General features: G+C 38.4%; 2 protein-coding genes across 14 annotated transcripts in view; both read right to left on the reverse strand.

The window, feature by feature from the left end:
* Positions 1 to 15304, reverse strand: part of COX18 (cytochrome c oxidase assembly factor COX18) — an 80748-nt gene extending 65444 nt beyond the window's left edge. For 4 of the 7 annotated variants that reach the window (XR_013555243.2, XR_013555246.2, XR_013555244.2 and 1 more), the window contains exons 1-6: positions 14790 to 15300; positions 13534 to 13634; positions 10482 to 10645; positions 9395 to 9519; positions 7523 to 7630; positions 3946 to 4682 (exon numbers count right to left, since the gene is read on the reverse strand). Coding sequence is in view for 1 of the 7 variants with exons in the window: in XM_078446042.2 (XP_078302168.1) it covers positions 4509 to 4682; positions 7523 to 7630; positions 9395 to 9519; positions 10482 to 10645; positions 13534 to 13634; positions 14790 to 15131 (1014 nt within the window). In the remaining 6 variants the exon portion in view is untranslated. Of the gene's footprint in view, positions 1 to 115; positions 4683 to 7522; positions 7631 to 9394; positions 9520 to 10481; positions 10646 to 13533; positions 13635 to 14789 lie in introns of those variants that run through there. The other 3 variants (XR_013555247.2, XM_078446042.2, XR_013555248.2) reach the window with 3 other exon arrangements.
* A 5679-nt stretch (positions 15305 to 20983) lies between these two features.
* ANKRD17 (ankyrin repeat domain 17) overlaps positions 20984 to 23299 on the reverse strand; it is a 163049-nt gene continuing 160733 nt past the window's right edge. For all 7 annotated transcript variants that reach the window (XM_060654891.3, XM_060654890.3, XM_060654887.3 and 4 more), the window contains 3 exons: positions 22803 to 22981; positions 22227 to 22391; positions 20984 to 21586 (listed from right to left, as the gene is read on the reverse strand). In XM_060654891.3, the coding sequence (XP_060510874.2) occupies positions 21527 to 21586; positions 22227 to 22391; positions 22803 to 22981 (404 nt within the window). In that variant the 3' untranslated portion in view covers positions 20984 to 21526. The remainder of the gene's footprint in view (positions 21587 to 22226; positions 22392 to 22802; positions 22982 to 23299) is intronic.

Genomic DNA, 23299 nt, shown 5'->3' on the forward strand with positions numbered 1-23299 from the left:
TTTGAGAGAGTACCTTTGTACCTTTGTATTTCATATAATTAGCAAAGAATACATGTAAATTCAAAGTCTTTGGTTTTCTCTTTAAATTTTTTTTTAATGTTTATTTATTTTTGAAAGGGAGAGAGAGAGAGAGAGAGAGAGAGAGACAGAGTGTGAGCAGGGAAGGGGAGAAAGAGAGGGAGACACAGAATCCAAAGCAGGCTCCAGTCTGAGCTGTAAGCACAGAGCCCCACACGGGGCTCAAATTCACAAACCGTGAGATCACGACCTGAGCCGAAGTCAGACGTTCAACCGACTGAGCCACCCAGGTACCCCCAAAGTCTTTAGGTTTTGCCTGAAATGTTCATGAACGAAAATTCATACATATTATATATATGAATATATTAAAAATATATATGAGTATACTTATTTTACTTGTTTAAACACAGGTCCAAAATTTCAGAAATATCTATGGTTTTCATACTACACAAATTCAAATGTCCCAAAGCTAAATACTGATTTCATAAAATACAGAATATATAAAAAGAAAAGATAACAAAAATAATTAGAAAATATCAGTTATTACAACTTTAAACTATATATATCCATAAGGTTCATTCAGAACATTTTCTATAGATTCTCAGCATTTCCAGATAATCTTTGTTCTGGTAGAATCAGCTCACAAAAACAGACAAGTGTCGGTAATGATCTGTTATAACTACAGTCTCAGGTTTTACATCACATTTGCATATTTAGCTTTAATACAGAAACCCCAATTCTTGCGCAGATTCACAGGTCATACTTGAAATTTAAAATTCTGCATTCTGTCGTAACTTCACTTATCATCCCAGGAGAAAAACAAACTACATGCTTTAGTTTTTTTTCTAGGATCTGAGTTCCTACTGCTTTCAGGGCTTACTCTGGTATTGAAGCAATTTAACAGGTTGAGTCTCAAAAAAAAAAAAAAAAAAAAAAAAAAAAAGGCGGGGGGATTCTTGGGATCCTCAGAGGAGAAACCTATGAAGACACACGGAATGAATGAAGCATACATGCACAACAGAGAAATTACTAAGGTTTATGTGGGCCCTCATTTTCCCACTTTTCCTCAGAAACTACAATTTCCCCAATATAGTCTAGAACTAGCTGTACCTCTTCTGAGAGGGGGTAGGGTTTGGTCTTTAGCTCTTGAGCACGTTTAAATGTACCTAGAAAGGTTTGCTCTCCATCCTCTCCTGGGTTATCTGTGAAGGTGGCAATCAAGGATTTTGCCTTTAACTTAAGTGAGCCTCCTCTTCCCACCTATGTCATCTGGCCAAGACAGGACTGTTCGGGTTTTCTCTTACAGAGGTTCCAGGGAAAACTAATTTAGTTATTTGGGTATGACAGTTCCATCTCCTAACATACTCCTGAGCTCCAGTATCATCATGGTATAATATAAACAGATCCAGGACTGTTTCTTTCCTAACTCTTTCCTAACTCTTGGGCTGAGTCATACCCAGAAAAAAAAGTGAATCTGGGCGAGAGACAAAAACAAGGCCCACCTGAAACAAACAAACAAACAAACAAACAAACAAACAAACAAAAAGACTGACTTCCAGAAATGAGGAAGGGTAACACACACAAATAGATTATGCTCTCCATCTGAAAAGACAGAAAGATTTCCTGAACTCTGCAGTGTCCAGGACAGAGCTCTGCCAGTCCCTCAGCGGCAGAGGACAGAGAAGCATCCAACAGGAAGTTGTCAAGGGATCTTAACAGCATGTGTGTCCTCTGTGTGCATCCAGTACCCACCTCCCCTGACCTCAGGCTCGGGAAACACTCCAGACTATGACAAACTGCTGGGGAAGTAAGAGCAAAGACCACAGATGAAATTTTCTGAACTAGGACTTGCTATTTACTAACAACTCTGCCTAGAGAAAGAAATGAGAGGAATATTTACCAGCCTGAAGTCAGGTGACTAATTCAACTCTGTTCATAATGTATCAGTTTTCTTTATTCATGAGTATTTTCCAAGATCCCAGCTACCTCCAACCCTATCAGAAATTATTTTGAGATCTGGGAGAAATATTCTTAAATAAACTTACATACATTGTAACAGCAATTCAAGAAGTCGGAAAATGGGAGAGCAATAGGAAATTATATCTATATGAAAAAAGATGTTAAGTATATATTTAGAAATCAAGAGGAATCAGAGTAAACGAGGAAAAGCATGCTCATGAAAGCAGATTCACCTACTGGAAAAGGGAGTTACAGCATTCCTTTATTTCTTACTTTCAGAAAGTGACAACTTCTTAGAGTAAGATGGGGAAAGAGGGCTGAATTCCTTCACCCCATTATGAGAAAAATGTATGTATCAGTACACAATGATACACATGCCAAGAGTCAACTTGTTCCAATATTTCAAACTCCCTTTCCTCTTTTTGCTATAATACAACTACCATACCCATTTCTGCCTCTGCTTCCTTGATTGCACATTACAGAAAGTCAATTCTTGTTATATTCTACAAAGTTACCACAAAAACTGACTTAGTGAACATAAACCATTGCTCCAAGAGAAAAAAAAGGGTCATGTTCCCGCAAGCCTCTTGTCACGTTTTTGTCAACTCAATAAAATATATTGCTGATTCATTAACAGTAAACTCATGGCCAAAGCACCATAATTCATGCCTGAACGAAGTTTATTTAATGTAGGTATTTTCCCCTTAAGGAACATCACAGCATTCTTGTGCTTGGGAAAACCAGCTAGCACTTCATTGATTGACTGACTTGTTTTTAAATATCTATTTATTTTTGAGAGAGGTGAGGGAGGGAGGGAGGGAGAGGGAAAGAGAGAGGGAGAGAGGGAGAGAGCGCGAGCGTACAAGATGGGGAGGGGCAGAGAGAGAGGGAGACAAGAGGATCTGAAACAGGCTCCTGCTAACTGCAGAGAGCCTGACATGGGGCTCGACCTCATGAACTGCGAGATCATGACCTGAGCAAAAGTCAGACGCTTAACCGACTGAGCCACCCAGGCGCCCCTAGACAGCACTTCAGTATGACAACACTTGGAGGCCATTTTAAATAGCGAAATCACCAACAAAAAGCACAAAAATGAGAAAAAACATAGCACTAAATAGACCAAGTAAAGGACACTTGGTTATATAGTATGAAAGCTGAAACAAGAAGGCACAGTGTTGCCTTATCTGACCTAGCTGGGAACATGTACCTCGAATGACTCAATTTTTTTGCCACTCTGTGGCATCAAAAGCATTGTACTGATTTGAGTCACAAATAAATTTTAGCGAGTAGGCAAATTGGCAAATACAAAATCTGTGAATAATGAGGACTGACTGTACATATGTTTCAATTCCTTCACTATGATTAGAAAGACAGTTCCATCAATAGGGCAGTCACAACCCAGGACTGGGAAGTCAAGAAAAGAAAACCAGATCCTAAATGCTACCTCTAAATTCTCAATTAGGTGGCAACCAAAATGGCTAAGATGTAATAGACATTATTTAAGAAAGAATTGATTTTGCTTTAGTTTTTACTTTATTGTAAAACATGAGATGGGATGGCAGGGCATCTCGGATTGTATTCGCATTCCAACTTAATGAAAACTTACAATTTATCACCTTCCTAAGTAACTGTCAAATTATTCCACAATTAGTTTTATCATCTTTTCAAATCAAACAACTGGATCTACCATTTATACTACCTGTTAATTTCACCTATATGTCTACCATAATAAACCCATTAGAGTACTTAATCTTCCAAATAAAAAAGTTTATAAAATCACATCCACAATAGGTAGCCAACATTCCAGTTTTCTTCCTTTGACTAAATAAACTGAATGCTTAAGATTTTCCACTCTGGGCTCTAGCAATACTTAGTGCTGTACTCTATTCCAGACGTCTTAAATTATAGAAAAAGGAATGTACCCGTTTCGTATTTTTTCAGAGCAGGTCTTAAGGCAAGATCACCTACCATATTAGGTACTTTCTTGTATGGACTACTCTACTGCATGTATCTTAAGTCCATTTTTTAAAAGTCACACATTAACTCATCATTGTATGTTCCATGAGAATAAGAGTTCTCAACCAGGAAATCACCAGAGAGCCTTGGTGTGGGGCAGAGGGGTTGTCAATGAAGGCCCCCATACTGTGAGTTCCAGGATTTGTCTGAAAAGAAAACCATAGCTTTAGCAGATGTGCAAACGGGTCTATGATCCTCCACACCACCAAAATTTTAAGAATCACCTCACTGGATTCTCTTACTTTAAAAAACTTTAATGTATGAGATTGGTCAGTGTAATTTAACATCATTCAGTATCTAATCCTGTTTTCCAAAGTTTTGGCACCTCTAGCAAGTTGTAATTTTATAAGCAGAACCAGACACTTTGATTCTACTTTTGTATTATATCTTAACCCACAGTACTTCACACAATTCATGATTTTAATAAAGACAAATTAAATCACATCTGAATTTCTAAACTTAAATGTAGTGTGATAGTTATACTTCCAATTGTTTCAAAATTACTGGAAAGCCTCTCATGTTCTTGAAATGAACTTGGCGTAAAAGGCAGCAAAGAGGTCCTTATAAGGAGTGTCTGAATCTGACTTGGTCAATGGTATTCGGCAAAGTCGGCGAAACCTGGGAGAACGCAGCAGCAAGTTCTGTGAAAGGCCCATGAAGCTGGAGCACAACCAGTAGAGGACAATGGACTGTAAAGAGAAGAAAGGACGTGAACGTTAGTGCTTCTCCATTCTCCAAGAACACTGACGTCCAGAGACAGACAGGCAATAAAAAAGGAAAATTACAATCTCTGTAAATAGCAGTGCAAATAGCAGTGCACCAGACTGAGCAAGACCTGTAGCGGCTATTAGATACCTGTCATGAATCTAGTAAGTAAGAAAGGAGGCTGAAAGGACCAAAAAGTGAAAAGAAAGCAAAAGGAGAGGTATTCATGATAGAAAGTGGGTGACAGAGAGCATCTCCCAGGCAGAGATTCAAGACAGATGTCACCTCCCTTCTTTGGCAATACAGCACACTTTTCCCCCAACAAGAGTCCTGACAAGCTGCTGTACTGGAGGTAGGGTACTGTGGGGCACAGCCATTCAGGCTCCCTGGATCCCATTTCCCTCCACACAGTGATCTATCGTCTATAAATAATGTCCCCAGTAATCAGTTTCTTAGTCAGGAATGTAGCATCTTAGCCTTTGTCAGAGAGTCTCTCTTCCACTTTCTCTTGTACTTCCATCCAGGGTGACTTATTTAGGTCAAGGGCTAAGTTCTGTAGCCTCTCAAAATATTCCCATACATACATCCCTGTTCCAAACTTTTCTTTGGCATCAGAATGTGATCAGGCTCCAGGGGCATGACCCCATGGTGGTTTAGTCCAGGTCCCGGAGTAGAACTGCCTGAATCTGAATTCCATTTATTTGACTTTGGGGAAGTTATTTTCCTTCTGTTTCAGTTTCCTCATCTATAAAATGGGAACTGAACTATACCTACTTCAGAAGGTTGCTGGGGGGGAAAAAATGTGATAACTTACAGAGACTGCTAAGCACAGTAGGTGACCTACCTGCCTTTGTTCCAAAGTAAATTCTTAGGGGCAGAACGTAATACATCCTCAAAGGAGATTAGCATAGTAGTTATGAGCAGGAGCCAAACTGCCTGGATGTGCCTTAGATACTTAAGAGATGTTAAGTATCACTTAATAAATGAGTGACCTTGGGTGAGTTACTTACCCTCTCTGTGCCTGTTTCCTCATCACTAAAGTGGAGATTATAATGGCACCCACTTCAGTGCACACTGGATGAATTATATGAGCTAAAATATGTAAGCCATTTAAAACAGTGCCTGGCACAAGGTCAATATCAAATAAATACTGGCAATCATCATCATCTGAACTTACCCAGGACACAAAAACTACCCTGAAATTGCCTACTAAGAATAATTCTTCCTTAGTAATAAACTTCTCTTTTTTAGCTGGGTATACTGCTATCTTAAAAAAAAAAAAAAAAAAAAAAAAAGACTACTTGCCAGCCTCTTCTGCAATTAGGTTATGACCCATGTAAGTCAGACGTAAGCACAAGTGTTGGGTGTGACTTCTGGCAAGGCTCCTTAAAGAGGATAACTGCACTTGAAGCACCCTTTTACCAATCCTGCAAGATAAGCTCCAGCAGCCATCATGACCATCCCGTGGCCTTACAGATAGAAATTACAGGCTATGGATGATGGAACACAGGGAGAGAAGGTGGATGGGTTTCTCCTATCTTCACGCAGCTGCTATACCAGCTCTACCCCAAACTGCCTAACTCTGAATTTCCTATATTGGAGAGAATAAACTTTTGGGTACTTAAGACATTGCTTTGTAGATCTGTCACCCATTTCAAACCCAATCCCTCACGGAAAACTCACTGCTCCTATCTTATTTGACCAGGGAGTTTCCTAAGTTATAACTGGTATTATTTTCCCCCAGAAATGCGATGACTCTGTACTATTCTATTTTCACAGGGTATTTTACAACATTACCATTACATGAAAAGTACCATAATAAGCACTTGTTGCTATTTCATTACTTCTCACAGACATTACGATGTCTATTTTAGAAATGTGGAGACTTACTTATTTTACACAGGATTAGTGACAGTATTATGGCCAAGGGACAGCTTTAAAAATACATTTTTGATGCTAAAAACATACCGGTTCAGATTCTTAGGATAATGAAGTATTTTCATATATGCAGATATAACTTTACATACCACCCACAAATGACTTCTACTTCATGGTCTATGTGTTGGCCCTCAGCAAAGACAGAGATAATGCCAAATACAGCTTTTGCCCTCTTTGCACTAAAGTTTCATTGGGAAATAAACAAAGGCTGAAAATAGGAAATAACTGCAAACGTTAACTATTTTTTTCCATTTCTATCAGAGTGTAATGACATGTAAATGGGGACAGATGTACCTATCCCACTGAATTTTTATGAGGTTAAGCGATATTATATATGAGCCATTATGGACTCAGCATGAAGTTTTGTTTCTTTTTTAAGAGCTAAATTCCTTGGCCCAGTCTATGTAGACAGAAGGAATTCAATATTTCAACTAATTAAACAGAGCAAATACTATGTTCACAGCGCTGTATAAGACTGAAAAAAAAAAAGAAACAGAGTTGACAGCTAACTCACTTTCACACAGAGGAAGATTAACCAACCCAAGAAATATTCGAGTGTCACTTGGTGATAGATTAATTACTACAGAAACCTGGAAACCAGTAAGGGACTTAGTCAAATGAAGCTCAATAGAAGAGGATGAATCCTGGGGCACCTGGATGGCTCAATCAGTTAAGTGTCAGACTTCGGCTCAGGTCATGATCTCATGGTTCATGAGTTCGAGCCCTATGTGGAGCTCTCTGCTGTTGGAGCAGAGCCCATTTCAGATCTCTCTTCCTCTCTCTCAAAAATAACTAAACATTAAAAAAAAGAGGCAGAATCCTAGCCAGTGTAAGCTATGCACAGAGAGGATTTAGCACACTACCCACAATGCCGGTGCTTACTCACTGAAGGTACTGTTGCAGCAACTGGAATCATCAACACTGACACTGCACGAACGAAGTATGTAATATACGTCTGAAAACGAGACATTCCAGTTTTTTGCAGAGCAAAAATCTGAGAGAGTAGAATATAAACACACACAATGAGTATTAAGCATATTAAATTAGACAAGCTTTAAAATACAACCTGATTTTTGACTGACCTCCACCTACATATATTTTAATAGAAGCAAAAAAGTTAAAAATAAAACACTGATAAATGTATATAGTTGATCATCTGTGTTTTTTTTTTAAAGATCGTAAGACTGAAAGTCCTTTCAAGATAGGTACTATGTATGAATCACTACCCTTGTTTTGGCACCTACATACAGTGCCTGGCATAAAGAAGGAACTCAATAGGTACTTCAAAGGTTTGTAATCTGGCTCCATGGAATAAGGGGAGAACCAGGCTAGGAAAAGCAGTTATGATTTATGAATTACTTAAGAGGCAGCATAGTGTAATAACTGCGAACACAGAATCTACATCCAAACTGTCTAGATTCATGTGAACAGCCCTGCATTTAGTGGTTATGTGACTTTGTACAAGTTACTTAACCTTTCTGTACCTCACTTTCTCTAACTTAAAACAGGGGTAATATTAGTAGCTACATCACAGGATTATTCTAAGAATTAAATAAGTTAATTCATGTAAATTGCTTACAACAGTGCCTGCCACATGGTGTATATTAAGTAAGAATAAATTTTCTTGGGGTGTCTGGGTGTCTCAGTTGGTTGAGCATCCGACTCATGACTTCAGCTCAGGTCATGGTCCCAGGGTCATGAGATCATTGCATTGGGCTCCGCATGGAGCGTTGAGCCTGCATAAGACTCTCTTTTCTCCCTCTGTCCCTCTCCCCGGTTCGCACTCTCCCTCCCTCTCTCTAAAATTAAAAAAATAAAAAATAAGTTTTTGTAAACTTATATATACCGGGTCATTCGTCACTAAAAGGAAAGACTAAGGATTGACATTAATTCACTGTGACCTTGTGTTTACCACTTCTTTCGTTCTAACAAATATTCACTAAGTACCAACCACATTCATAGGATTGTGCTAGGTGATCTTAGGAAAACACTTAGACTACACATGGAGTCTTTTCTCAAGAAATTTTAACCCAAGACATTAGAGTACCATCATTTTAGGATGGTATTTTAGATTCCCCAAACAGAGACCAGTGACAGGTCTGTGAGATCTCAACTGAAGTTCTAAAGATCATTTCTAAGGTTTGTTCCAGTTCAAAGAGACTATGTCCTACTCAAAGTCTGAGAATAGCTCCTCATACAACTAAAAGCTTGCCTTCCCTAAACTGCTGAGTAACACAGCATGGGATAAAGGTGAGACATAGTTGACAATTCATATTTTGTATATCTGTATTTTTCCACTCCATCATATAAAGCTAAGTTCTAACTTTTCTAGGGTCATACAGCTAAAAAATGACAATCAGATATGGTGTTTCCTGCTTACAAATTTACATTTTAAATATATACACAAATTGCCAACCTACTGGAAGAATAAAACCAGATTGATAAGTATCTTAATTACTCTCTTTACCAAAAACTAATCACAAAATTGTATGTATTAGATTCAGATCATTGTAAAGGTGAAAGAGACTTTGGAAGTGTTCTAATTCAGCTCCTCCATTTTAATTATAAGCATGTGGCCCCCCAGAGAGATTAAGGAACTGGCTTAAAACAGACAGAGTTTGCCAATGTCTGATCTATGACCAGAAACCAAGGAATCTCAATTCTAGCTCAGAGCTATCACCAACAATTCAAATGGTGCAACAGCAACAAAAATCTCAATGATTCCAATGGCAAACAAATCTCATTTAAAACCACTGACCTCCACTATTAGTAAATTGATGACACCAACAGAGATAGGCAGAATCCAAGTGGAATCTAGTGCAGTGAGGTCATGAAACCACAGGATCCCATCATTAGCCAACTGTTCCTGAACAGAAAAACCTGCTAAAACAGTTTCATAAATAAAACATAGCAGGAAGAAATACACAAGACATAAGTAGTCTAATTCAAATAAGGGGTCTTTCACACTGAAGACATGTATTGCTTTCATTCGTTTTCATTCCACAACATAAACTAGTCCTTCCTGTGATGAGAAAGCTCTCTGTAGCAAACAGTTGTAGGAGCATAGAGTAGCAGCACTCTTTCAGACTTGTGTTTGTATAATTATTTGTCCATAGGCTACTTTCTTTCTGTTCAGATTACTTTCTGGTTAGAAATGCCTTTAAATGAAAGTAAAAAATACATGCTTTCATTATACGGTTTCTTAATTAATGTTTACATTCATAACTGTGAAAACTTTTCTGATCTCTTAATTTTATAAACAGAAGAAATTCTTGGCCAGAAAACGTAATCATGGAATTATAACACTAAATTTATTATGACTTCCATGAAGAAGTACAGTTGACCCTTAAACAACTCAGGGCTTAGGGGTGCCGACCCTCCGAGCAGCTGAAAATCTGTGTATAACTTTTGGCTCTCCAAGAACTTAACTATTGAAAGCCTATTGTTGTCTGGAAGCCTTACCTATAACCCAAGTATCATATACTGAATTCTTACAATAAAGCTAGAGAAAAGAAAACGTTATTAAGAAAATCATAATGAAAAGAAAATACATGTATGGTGCCGTACTGTAAAAAACCCACCTATAAGTGGATCTGCCCAGTTCAAACCTGTGTTGTTCAAGGGTCAATTCTATTACTATTGTCCTTTCTATATTCATTTGTTTTCTCAACATGGCTAGTTAGCTAATACGTGATATTTTAAAACCTATACCCTTGTAAGAAAGATGGTGACAATATACTAATTATAAAAAGTATAGGGATTTTTCACATTTTGTTTTTGTTTTTTGAGTACAAAAACATTGTTAGAGAACTTATTTGGGGGAAAGAGACTTCTATAATAACTACCTTCTGAATGTGTTGCTCCTGTGCTAAAATTCCGGAGGGCAATGGACATGAAGATCCACATTGGAAACTGAATCCAGACCAACACAGTGGCTTTGAAAGGGTGGCAGTTGTCCCGAACATACAGCTCTGAAACAAGCCTCCGCATATTCTTTAGATAAGTGAGTCTAGTTTGAAGGAAGAGGGAAAAAAAGGGAAAGGAGAAAATGTCATTTGACTAACAGTGCTTCATACCCATAGTACAAACACACCCATGTTGTGGTTATTAGCTTAAGTTTTGTGCAGGATTTTTAGTTCTCATACGCTATATTAAGGGGTTGCCTAACAAAAGGCAAATAAGGCCTTTTACTGAAAATTCTCTAGCAATGTACACAAATTATATAACAATCTGATAAATCTGACATTGTCGGATTATAAGCTTTGTCTCTGATGGTCTTTGGCCAATTAGGTTTTAACAAGTGAAATTTCACTACTGACATGGTCTGACCAGTCTGTACCAGAAATTCTAAAGGTGAAAGCACATTTAACTAAAATCCCTCCATTCCAGGCAAGCTCAATTACTTGATCTCTGAATATACCTTTTATAGCAATGTGCTTCTGTAATATGTAACAGGTTCTTGACCTGTTAAAATGGTCTCCATTCTTCAATCCTTTTTCTTTTTAATTTTTTATTAACGTTTATTTATTATTGAGAGACAGAGAGACAGAGCATGAACATGGGAGGGGCAGAGAGAGGAGACACAGAATCCAAGGCAGGCTCCAGGTTCTGAGCTGTCAGCACACAGCCTGACGCAGGGCTCAAATTCACAAACTGAGATCATGACCCGAGCCGAAGTCGGACGTGTAACTGACTGAGCCGCCCAGGTGCCCCTCAATTCTTTCATGAAGATTTTCTTCATGTTTCTCTGTTAATCCTATTAGTTATTCCTGCTCTTGCCTTAAGTCCCACTTTCTAGATCAAAGTCTCCTTGAAGGTCAACTGTTGGGTCTTACTCAATTATATATACTCAATTTTTGAGTATATATATACTCAATTTTTTGTTACTCTTTTACACACACCTATATATTCTGGTGCCTAAATGACATAGGCTATCCAATATATCAGACTTCTACATCAGCATGCTTTTGGAAGTCATTAAATCATCTTCGTGGACAGTCCACTTACCTGGCTATCCACCTGACAAACTCACTTTTACCCTTCAAGACTCAGTTCCATTGAGGGGCGCCTGGGTGGCGCAGTCGGTTAAGCGTCCGACTTCAGCCAGGTCACGATCTCACGGTCCGTGAGTTCGAGCCCCGCATCAGGCTCTGGGCTGATGGCTCAGAGCCTGGAGCCTGTTTCAGATTCTGTGTCTCCCTCTCTCTCTGCCCCTCCCCCGTTCATGCTCTGTCTCTCTCTGTCCCAAAAATAAATAAACGTTGAAAAAAAAAAAAAAAAAAATTAAAAAAAAAAAAAAGACTCAGTTCCATTGAAAATGCAGGAAACCCTCAGATGTGTCTTTCTAGAAAGTCATCTATCTGTGTGAGGATGTATCTGGAAAATCATTCTGCCAGTACTGCATAAGCAAGGTATCAGGCTTGTCTAGGCTGCATTTATAACTCAGATGAGCAGCTATGAATCTGTTATTTTGGCCTAGATTTATTGTCCTTAGATTTCTCTGATCAATAAAACTTAAACACTGTTAAGTTTATCAAGTAAAGATATTAAGCTACCACAATGATTTTTTTATTTTTATTTTTTTATTTTATTTTTTTTTTTTTTCAACGTTTTTTTTTTTATTTATTTGTGGGACAGAGAGAGACAGAGCATGAACGGGGGAGGGACAGAGAGAGAGGGAGACACAGAATCGGAAACAGGCTCCAGGCTCTGAGCCATCGGCCCAGAGCCTGACGCGGGGCTCGAACTCACGGACCGTGAGATCGTGACCTGGCTGAAGTCGGACGCTTAACCGACTGCGCCACCCAGGCGCCCCAACACAATGATTTTTTTAAATGTCAGGTCTTTCTGTGGCACCTGGGTGGCTCAGTCGGTTGAACATCTGGCTCTTGATTTCAATTCAAGTCATGACCCCAGGGTTGCAGGATCCAGTCCCGAGTCAGACTCTGCACTGCGTGTGGAGCCTGCTTGAGACTCTCTCTCTCCCTCTGCCCCTCTCCCCTGCTTGCTCTCTCTCTCTCTGAAATAAAAATAAATGGCAGGTCTTTCCAAATTTTCAACACTAAGTGAAGAGGGAAGCAATTTCATGTTGAAAATAGTAGGCAAATGTCTACCCATATAGGTAAAAATATATGAACAACCATATATACATCATATACTCATAATAAAAACCCTTATTTTTCTCATTGCTGTGAACCGGTGAACACTTAGTCTAGTAAAGACCAGAATTTGACTAAGTAGTAACTTAGGCTGACTGAAGCAGGACTTAGAAGTTCCCAGTGGCTGAGTGCAGGCATAGAATTGCAGCCCATTCAAGCACTTTCTAAGGGCTAAGAGCCCAGGCAGACAACTACACAGGGTAACCACAGTGGACAGACAGCACCTTGGCTATCTAATTTCTTCTAACCTGGCATTCACACATTCACATTTTCTACCTCCCCCTTCTTGTGGGTTATTGTCTGCTGTACCTTTCTTTCCAAAACAGTCAAGTGTATAAATATTCTGTATCATTTGCTGACTAAACTTCCAACAGACTGGCACGGTACCTTCATCCTGTGAAGCCTTCCCTGACTTTCCATGATGACCGAACTTGTACATAACCTTTTTTATAATTGTTATGTCATTATTTGATTATCGGTCTTTTTCAGGAGGCTGGAGTCCCTCAAGAAGGAACTTGCTCTTTGTTTCTCTACTTCTTGCTTTCAGTCCACTATATAAAACTGTCATACCACACAAACACATTAAAATATTAAAGAGTGAAAGAACTACTTTGCTGCTACAGCTACAGAATACTCAAACCTCTAATTAACATAATCACAGACACAATTTGGGGATGTATGTAAGTGTATGTATATATATACATACACATGTAGGTCTATATGCACAGAATTAGCTCACCTTGCAGCTCTTTTGGACCATTTCAACTGATTTGCACGAACTGCAATTTCTTGGTTAAGATGCCTTGCAATGTTTTTTATTTCTGGCTGCAAATTTTCCACCTAGCTAAAGAAAACGTAGAATTTGTTATGAGCACATAAAGGATCTTATCCATAACCACTCATAATATTCCTCTAACTCACTCAGAAATGTGGTTTACTGATCATCTCAAGAAAATTTAAGTCTAAGCAGAAGATGTTAATTTGCTTAAGAAATCTTCAGTTACAACCAAATTTCAAATTCCAGCTCATACTCTTAGCCATGTGATTTCAGGCAAGTTACTTAAGCTGTAAAACCCTGTTTCCTCATAATATAAAATGTTTAACAACACCCACCTCACAGAATTATTATAAGGATTAAATAAGAACTGAATCCTAGAATGTTTCACCCCTGGATTTTCCAATAATGTAAACTGAGAAAACAGAAGTCTATTAATTAAGAGTCTTTAATACGCTCTGTGACAGCGACAGAGCCACAAAAAGTTTGTATTTATTTCTGTTCTGTGTTAATTCTGTACAGCACGTCACTGTCTTAATGGTGATAATTTCCTTTGTTTCCGGGTCTCCACATCCTCAATAATTATTTGAAAACACGTTAAGACATTATTTTTGAAGTTTCCCATTTGAATAATATTTTGCTTTCAAAGCACTTTAACCTACAGTATTTGATTTGATATCATAACACTGTGAAGTAGGCCAGGAAGGCATTACTACCTGATTCCACAGAAAAAATAACGAAACACTGAAGGTCAAGTGGCTGCGACTAACCCGAGTTGTAGGCAGCACGGCCTGAATAAGGAATCAAGTTTGCAAATCGCTAGTTTAGTAGTTGTTTTCAATAAGGTGAACTGGAATACTCGGAGACAAAAGATGCTGCAGGCATACAGGCTACTACAACCTTTAAGACGGCAAATTTACAGGTTTCTCCACACAACTTCTTCTGCTAATTCTTTTACTTCTCTCATTCTCTAGCAGCAAGCAGCAGCAACCACTTGGGCTTGGAGCACAAACCCAGCAGGGTAAACGACATGACAAGTACACATATCACCAGACATCTCTCAATTCCATATCCAGTGCTAGTTAAATTTCTTAGCAAAGAAGGCGGTCACGATGATTTACATTAAGCACTCCGGCGGCAGCCAGGGATTTTAAGCCCCCGGTAGACGTCTACCACCCTTCACCGCCGAAGCTGATGCGCAGGGTGCAGGTGGCCCTCACCTTGGCCAGGATGTAGTGCTGGTAGGCGGCCAGGGGTAGAGTGACGGCGCCGCGCAGAGCCACGGTGGTGAGGCCGATGCAGGCCCACCAGGGCAGACCCGTGGCGGTGTGCACGCCGAGTAGCACCTCCTCCGCGCCTTGCACCGGCGCCGACGTGGCCAGGGCCTCGTACCAGCTGCCAGGGCCGCCAGAGCCCACTGCGGAGACTGACGCCACGGCCCAAGCGGGCAGAGCAGAGTGCTTAATGCCGCCCGTCGGGGTTGGCGCAAGAGGCGGGACCCGGACTCCTAACTGCAGTGCAGGCAGCGGCCGCAGCCACCTACCGCCAAGCCGGCACAGCATGTGGGCGCCGGGGCTGAGCTAAAACACGGGCATCAGAGGTTAGAATAGGGATACGATCCGCGGCACCTAGACCGCCAAGCGCACGTGCCGGAAACCCAAGGCGAAAAACGGGCGCTCGCTGCACTACTATTGACCTTCCCGTTCAAGCTAGTGACGTCTTGCGTCGCACTGGGGATGACGCAGGAGGTAGGAAAGTCCCGCCTTTCCCACGCGGCACCGGGCAGGCCTCCTGCGCAGACACAAAACTTTCCCGCTGCTGGCTTGGAGCGCCTCAGACGCTGGACCGGAATTGTAGAGCCGGGGGCGGGGCCTGCTGCCCTGGGCGGGACCGGGCTGTCTCTAGGCGCCCTCGCCTTTTAAGTCGGTGTAAGGCGTGAGCCTTTTCATTCCTTTACAGTTTAGCAGGTTTTTTGTGTTTGTTTGTTTGTTTTTTAACGTTTATTCACTTTTTTGAGAGACAGAGTGCGAGCAGGGCAGGGGCAGAGAGAGAGGGGTACACAGAATCCGAAGCAGGCTCCGGGCTCTGAGCTGTCAGCACAGAGCCCGATGGGAGGCTTGAACTCACAAACCAGGAGATCACGACCTGAGCCCCGTTGGACACTTAACGGACTGAGCCACCCAGGCGTCCCTATTCTTTTTCACTTTCAAACCGATTGTGTGATTTTAGTGGAAAGACTGGGTGGGTGGTTTTTGTGACCAGAGAGGGTAGTCCCCCACCTCTTTACGTGCAACCTGATTGCTTCTGCTACTTACTGAAATAGATTATACTGCCGAAATGCCTGCTTGGAGAAAGGCATGTGTTTCTGGCTGACCCTGAGTTTTAATGAGCATCCATTACGTACTAGGCATAGTTCTATCTACAGTATAAAGATTTAATTGGTTTACCTGTTCCAATTAACATTTTCAAGCCCAACTGCAAACTGAGTGTCATTTTATCTTCCATTATAAAGAGCAAAACTTTAAGACAGTCTCATTACTTAAGAGGGGTTATCACTGGCAGCACGGTGTATTCTTTACTAGTTTACATGTATCCTATAGAAACGTTCAAGAGCCTCAACAGTAACATTGTGTCTTCGGGTTAAAAGGAATAGGCTAAATCTACACGGACTAGTTTTTAGTTTTGTGTTCCTGACAACAGTACACACAAACTGGAATGACGCGAAGGAGTTTACTCACATAGGGGTTACTCCTAGTCCTAGGCCCCAAATTGTGTTGTGTAGAGTAAAATGTTGGTTAAAACAAGCCTCCAACAAATGTTGGGGTAATGTCAAACTGCAGTTACAAATTTTGCACCTACATGAATTTTGAAATGTTTCAACACACAAATCCCAACTTATGCTATATGTACATGTTCCTTTTTAAAATTTTTTAAAACTTGTTTATTTATTTATTTAGACAGAGAGAGGGAGTGCGAATGGGGCAGAGAGAAGGAGAGAGAGAATCCCAAGCAGGCTCCACACTGTCAGCACAGAGCCGATGCGGGGCTCAAACTCACAAACTGGGAGATCATGACCTGAGCCAAAGTTGGATGCTTAACTGACTGAGCCACCCAGGCGCCCCTAAGATGTTCCTTTTTAAAAGGAAAAACAAAAAAAAAAAAACTAAGGTACCACTCTACTTAAGGTAAATAAGAAACAACTGGTTGCTACTCACTACTGATTTTAAGTGGAAACGAATTTTAAATGGAAATATCTTCACCTAAAGATTGTGGGAATAAAGAAGCAAATTCTATGATGCTGCGTTCCTCTCCTTCCAGAGAACTGATGTCATTGGAAATTGGTCCTTCCACAGTAGCACTTAAGCTAGGTACTCTGACCTTTTAATATGCAGGAGACACGGAGTTGATGAGGTCCACCTTTTCGGATACATATTGGTGTCACATATTCTCACTTTAAAGTGTTGCTACTGTAAGCTTCAATATTGTGATCTAAATAAAATTTATGGATATTTTTCTACTAATTTCACATATACTAACATTCATTTATTAGAGGTGATCGAAACTTATCTACTTGGTAAAGCATGTTGGGGCGGGGGAAGTATTTGTCGATTATAAAGCCCAATACAGGAGTTCCTGCTGGCTCAGTCCGTGGAGTGTACAACTCTTGATTTCCGGGTTGTAAATTCAAGCCCCACATTGGATGTAGAGATTACGTAAAAAATAAAATCTTAAAAAAAATAAAATAAAATAAAAAGCCCAATACAAAAGTAGAGTGTTAGCACTGATGTGTATGTATGTACTGGTTATCCAACACTGTGGTAACTTGTATCTTTTGAGTTGCCGAATACAGTATGAAATGACCATACAAACACCTAGCAAACCAAATGAAATCTTGTCAATTCTAACACTGCAAATGAACTTGCACAACATACCAGAACACTTTTTAAAAGTTCAACATTTATAATTAGCTTATAATTAGCCTATAATATTCTTGTCTTCACTATGTCACACACTATTTTTTTTAACTTTAAGCTCCTTAAAAACAGACTTTCATTTTCTTTCTGCAGTTTCTGAAATTCTTACCCATCAGTGCTGAACACAGGAGTGGGGTCAAAATTTGAATATAGGCTATTTACACACATAAACTGTATATTTGTATTTTTCTCATTTTCCAAATATGCCTTTTGAAATGTTTGACAAAAGAACCTTTAAAAGGTATTTTCATAAGAAATTGTTAAAGTGACCTCTTGGAATCAGATTTAGGTTGAATTTCTTTTTTTCCTCTACTTACTTAATGCATTGCTTTTCAAAACCAAAGCTACATAATGTAAAATTAGCTTCTCTCTCTCTGTCAAAAAACATCTTTGGGGCACCTGGGTGGCTCAATCGGTTAAGCGTCCAACTTCGCTTAAGTCATGATCTCACAACTTGTGAGTTCAAGCCCTGCATCAGGTTCTGTGCCGACAACTCAAAGCCTGGAGCCTGCTTTGGATTCTGTGTCTCCCTCTCTCTCTGCCCCTCCCCCGTTCATGCTCACCCTCTCTCTCTCAAAAATAAACAAACATAAAAAAAATTTTTTAAAGAAAAACATCCTCTCATCTTTCTTATCATGGTTCTTAAGTACTGAGTATGCAAAATTGGCTTTCAGCTTTCAAAAGTGTGAATGCATTTAAAGGTAGAAGTCTAATATGAAACCTCTTATAACACATCTATTAGTCATGTATTCTGTCACATTACAGAACTCTTATTTATGTCAAGCCATAGTTGCACACTCTTTACTCACCCAAAATACAAGTGACAGTAGTTTTGCAATCATGTAAGTAACACAGTTAAGTCACATTAAAGCACTAATGAAGCTCTCATCCTAAATTCATCCCCTGGAAATAACACCAGTTAGTTGAGTGTTGGGACTTGTTGAAGCAAGCATTGATCAGTGGGATGTATACAGGTTTCCCTGCTATCTCCTACCACATCTTTCATAGGCCAAAATGGTGGACAGCAGAGTAGCCTCTGCTTTCTGAGGGTGTGCGTTACACTACTTGGCATTGCAAAAGTTCTGTACTGGCAGATCTGCAGGAATGAGAGTGTTTCTGAAAAACTCAATGTGAAAAATAGATGAAATAAAACAGAGGCTCTGAAGAAGCTTTGTGATTTTGAATTTCCCTCTTTAGTCTATCACTTTGTATTGTTTGAAAGATGAAGTGAATAATACAGTGTGCAAAATAATTTTTAGCAAATGTGTATTTAGGTCATTTGAGTCAAAAGAAAGATGGTGTAATATTTTCATGAAAAACAAGACAGAATCAGTCAGTGAACTACTGACCCCACCGCCATTTTTTTCCCGAGAAGAAAAATCACAATAAGTAATTTAACAAAAAGTTAATTTTCAACTACTAACAAAATGACTTAGTTTTACAACAACAGTAAACAGAAGGGGAAAATATCTTTCATATGAATAGTAAAATCAGTTTTTCTGAATATGTTGATATATGTTGAGAACTTATGAAAAGGGGATTCTGTTGGCACTGGTGAACAAAATCAGCTCTAAAATGGAATGCTTGGTATAAAAAGACTACACAATTGAGATATTAATTATTTCAGTATTTGAAGTGTGATCTAACCCAAATATTATTTCCAAGAGTTAAGTCACTTCTTAAAAGAATGAAAGAAATACATTATGTAGTCTGCAATTACACAAACCATATACTTTCAAAAAGGGGGAAAAAAAGACCTGCATGGTCTCAAAGGATTATGGGTTCTTTTTTATTGTTCAAATAAAAATGCAGTGCATTACATCTGAAATATAAAAAATGTATTTGAAAAATGTTCCTAGTACAGACCTCTAAAATCATGGTATTGTACTCAACAAGACTGATCTCTAAAACTAAATATGGAGCATACAATCTATATCCCCCTGTCCCATAGGTTTAAAGTCAAGAAAATATAGGTTCTTTCTTAGTAAGACACCCCCCATCTTAACAAATTGTTTGGTGAATGAACACAACTCATGTGTTGTAATAATTATTGGGTGGTATCTATTACCTAGCAGGATTATTTTAGTTATAAAATAATCCTAGTTAACACAGGGAAAAAAAATAAGCAAAAAATTATAGGATAGTGGCAAAAGTCATAGATAAAATACTGTTAAATAGCATTACACACCTTTCTTAGTAAAGTGCTGTAATTTTATTTCATAGCTATGTTTGCAGGATATCATTTAGCTTTTCCCTTAAATTTGGCCATATCAATCATAAATTTATATATTTTAAGACCACTTCCTAAATTAAAAGATATAAATGTGTTGTTTACAAACTTCTAGACATTTTTGAGAAATCTTTTTACCCCTTATTCAAGCTACCAGCATAAAGAAATCATTTCATTTACTTTACAGCCAAGGAACCATATTACTATTGTCAACTCTGAGTCATTTATCTAAATTTTAGTTTTACCACTGTGGAATCTGCTTAATTAAAAAAAAAAAAAAAAAAAGAGAGAGAGATTATTGATGCATTCATTACTTCACTTTTATGCTTACTTTCTTTTATATTTCAACCGTATGATTTATTTTTCCATATGAGACAGGGTAGGACACATATTCTTCTTGAATACGTTATTGTTTATTGTTTTAAGTGAATGGAATAGATAAATCCCATTGAGTAGTTTAGTGTGGCTCTGTATCTTATATAAACAGGTAAAATGAAGACGTTATTTTGTATTCTGTGTAGTCACGTATACCATAAACTGTCTTAGTGACAAATGCAAAATTACCCTTATTACTTGCCCCAAGTTAGCTGTTGATCCCTTTCACTGATAATATACAAGTGTAGAGAATAAGAAGCCTTTAAAATTGGGGGGGGGGGGGCAGGGGGGGAAAGATACTTTCCACTAGATTACTGAAAATTGGAATTTTTATGTTGACTCTTGATGACTGGAAAGCCAATGTTAAGAATCAATATTTTCCAATATAAAATAGTACACTGAATTGTTTAATAATAAACAGTATATTAAGAGCCTATATATGCTGACTGGGAACCAGTGGTGGCTTTTAAATTCTCAGAATGACTAAACATTTTTTGGTTAGAAGCAACCACAAGTGATGATGAAGGTGCTCCATTTCTCTGTAGCAGCCATTACAATAAAAATCTTTACAAAATTACTTCACGATCAGCAAGAGAATTTTACTGGTATTAGCGGTAAAAGTGAAGAGAGAAGAGTGAAGAGAAGTGTGTATTAGTTTTAAAAGTGTGAGAAGGTAATAAAAAAACATGAAAAAGTGATAATTTCTTCTATATGTGCCCTGCTGCAAACAAACTCTAAAGAGAGCAAGATGGGTACTTTAAAAGCCAGCATCGGGAAACATCCACTGATAATGCCCATTGTTTTACTTTATACTTAAATTACACAAGCAGAAAAGTTATGCTTATTAATAGTTTAATGTATGAAGGAAACATCCAGATTTCTGAATATGAAGGTACATATCTCACATTAATTTAAGTCTACATAAAGTAGAGCCTCTATACTGACATATTGAAATTTACTTTCTGCTTAGCCTTTTCTGTTATGTAAACAATTGTACATTTATTTGCCATTCTAAAACTTCAGGATCAAGTTTACATAATTTTGCTAAATTTCCGTGTTTGCTCAGAAGCAGTTTACAGTACTAAAACCAACCAGCCAAAGAACAGCTTCAACAGAAAGTTATGTCCAAAGGGGAAGAGGGAAAGAAAAAAAGAAAAATGATAAGAAAAATGCTAACTAAGGTAAAACGGATGGTGGTGGGGAATGGGCAGTCACAAATGTTCACAGAAAATAGGTCAGTTAGTAACTTCTTCTGCAAAAAGCCTACACACTTCAGTCAAGCACATCAGTAGAATGATTTGGGAGCATGAATTTTTTTCGGCCACTTGTGATTTCCTCTGAATGAAAAGGAATCTGCAGGCTAACAAGCCGATCCTCATCAGCCGAGCTGGTTCATATGCACACTGTTCATGTGAGGTGCCCAGGGTCCAGTCCACACCTATGAAAATCGAGCATACATTTTATTAAGTGTTACATCTGTAACACATATTTGATAAAAACAAAAATTAAGTGCTCTTAATATCTGTAAGCTAAAATAGCTAAATCTCACTCAATCTGCAACACGCTTAGAAACAATGAAGAAAAGCAATGATAAGCCCTTAATTCTCAAACAGGATCTGATTTATCATTTTTTAAAAACCATTACCTGAATACATATAGACTGATGATTAAAGAAGGAAAATGAGACAAAGATATGATATATACACCAAAATAAACTAAAATACACTAATAATTTCTGTAAATTTTCAGAGTTCTACATTGTTTTGCAATTTAAAATACTTAAAAGAAGTAACCTCTAGATGGCCCTTTTCACACCATTAGTAAATTCTGATGTATAAAATTATAACACTTTGCAACTTAAAACCTTTTGCCTACCATCTGCTACCCAATGAAATATATTATGCCTTTGGTACCATTTTCCACATCTCTCTACTGTATTTAAGCTCTATTAAATTTCCCTCAATTTCCTCAACTTCCCATATTCACCATACTCCCTCACTACCATGATTTACCTGTATCCTGTTTGTCTTGGCACCTCATAAACACTAACTAAATGTTCACTGAATGATCAGCCTTACCGTTTGAGGGCCATTATTTTCTGTGGAGCTCGAAACCATCTTTATCAGGGAGTTCCAAGAGGGGTCTGCAGCATGAGGGCCATTAAATATGGGTCCTCCAGCACCATCAGGAATAGGTGCTACTGGAGGAATCATTGCGTTCCCATACACAGAAAAAGGCATACCCTTAAAAAAGAAGAAAGGAAAAATTATGCACATTAGTCATATCTTCAAGTCACTGCTTACTTTTCCCAATATAACCAATGGCATTAAAATTGATATTTGAAACTTCATCTTATTTTGAAAATATACATTATCTAGGTAATCTAAAAATTATTTTCCATCATATGATTTCTTCTAGCATTAGATTATATATAAGCCTAATACAGCCAAAATGTTTTCTCAAAGAACATTTCTCTAAACAACTGGGACAATATCAGGATATAAATATTTATATTTTAGCCAGATTTTGACATATAATTACAGTCTGAGGCCCACATATCATCTCATAAATACTTACCCACTTGGAAGTAAAATAAGGCTAATAATAAGAAAAACATTTAGAAATATAAAAATGCTTATTTAAGTCACCATTACCCCAACTTTAGGAAAGTCCATGTATCCTGCAGGAACATGCTGATGGAATGTACCAGAAGGAGTTACAATTCCTGTATTCTCTCGCTCCATTGCTTGATGCTGTGAAAACACTCCTGGATCGGACATTGGCCTATGAATCATGGGATTTCCCATCCCAGGGTTACACCAGTCTACTTTATCTGAGGGAAAACAAAGAGGCAGAAAAAAATAGTTGATATTTAACATCAAAAGACAGCAAAATAAAGTCTTTTCTGTATTTTTTTTCTAGAATTTTCCACACTGAATTGTGCTTCCCTTTAGAATAATGACCTACTTTTATATATTTACTGCAGTATTTCCGTGTTGGTAGGTAGTGATATAATAGGCTAATAAAATAACCTAAACACTGGTTATTACAAAAGAAAAACTGCTAAGGTAAGATAAGAGCTGGAGTCCCAGGAAAATACCAGCTTCTCCTTAATACAGTGAAATGGAGAAAACAATATGCTTGTATTAGA

Source organism: Panthera onca, chromosome B1, assembly GCF_046562875.1.
Source record: "Panthera onca isolate mPanOnc1 chromosome B1, mPanOnc1 haplotype 2, whole genome shotgun sequence".
Lineage (NCBI taxonomy): Eukaryota > Metazoa > Chordata > Mammalia > Carnivora > Felidae > Panthera > Panthera onca.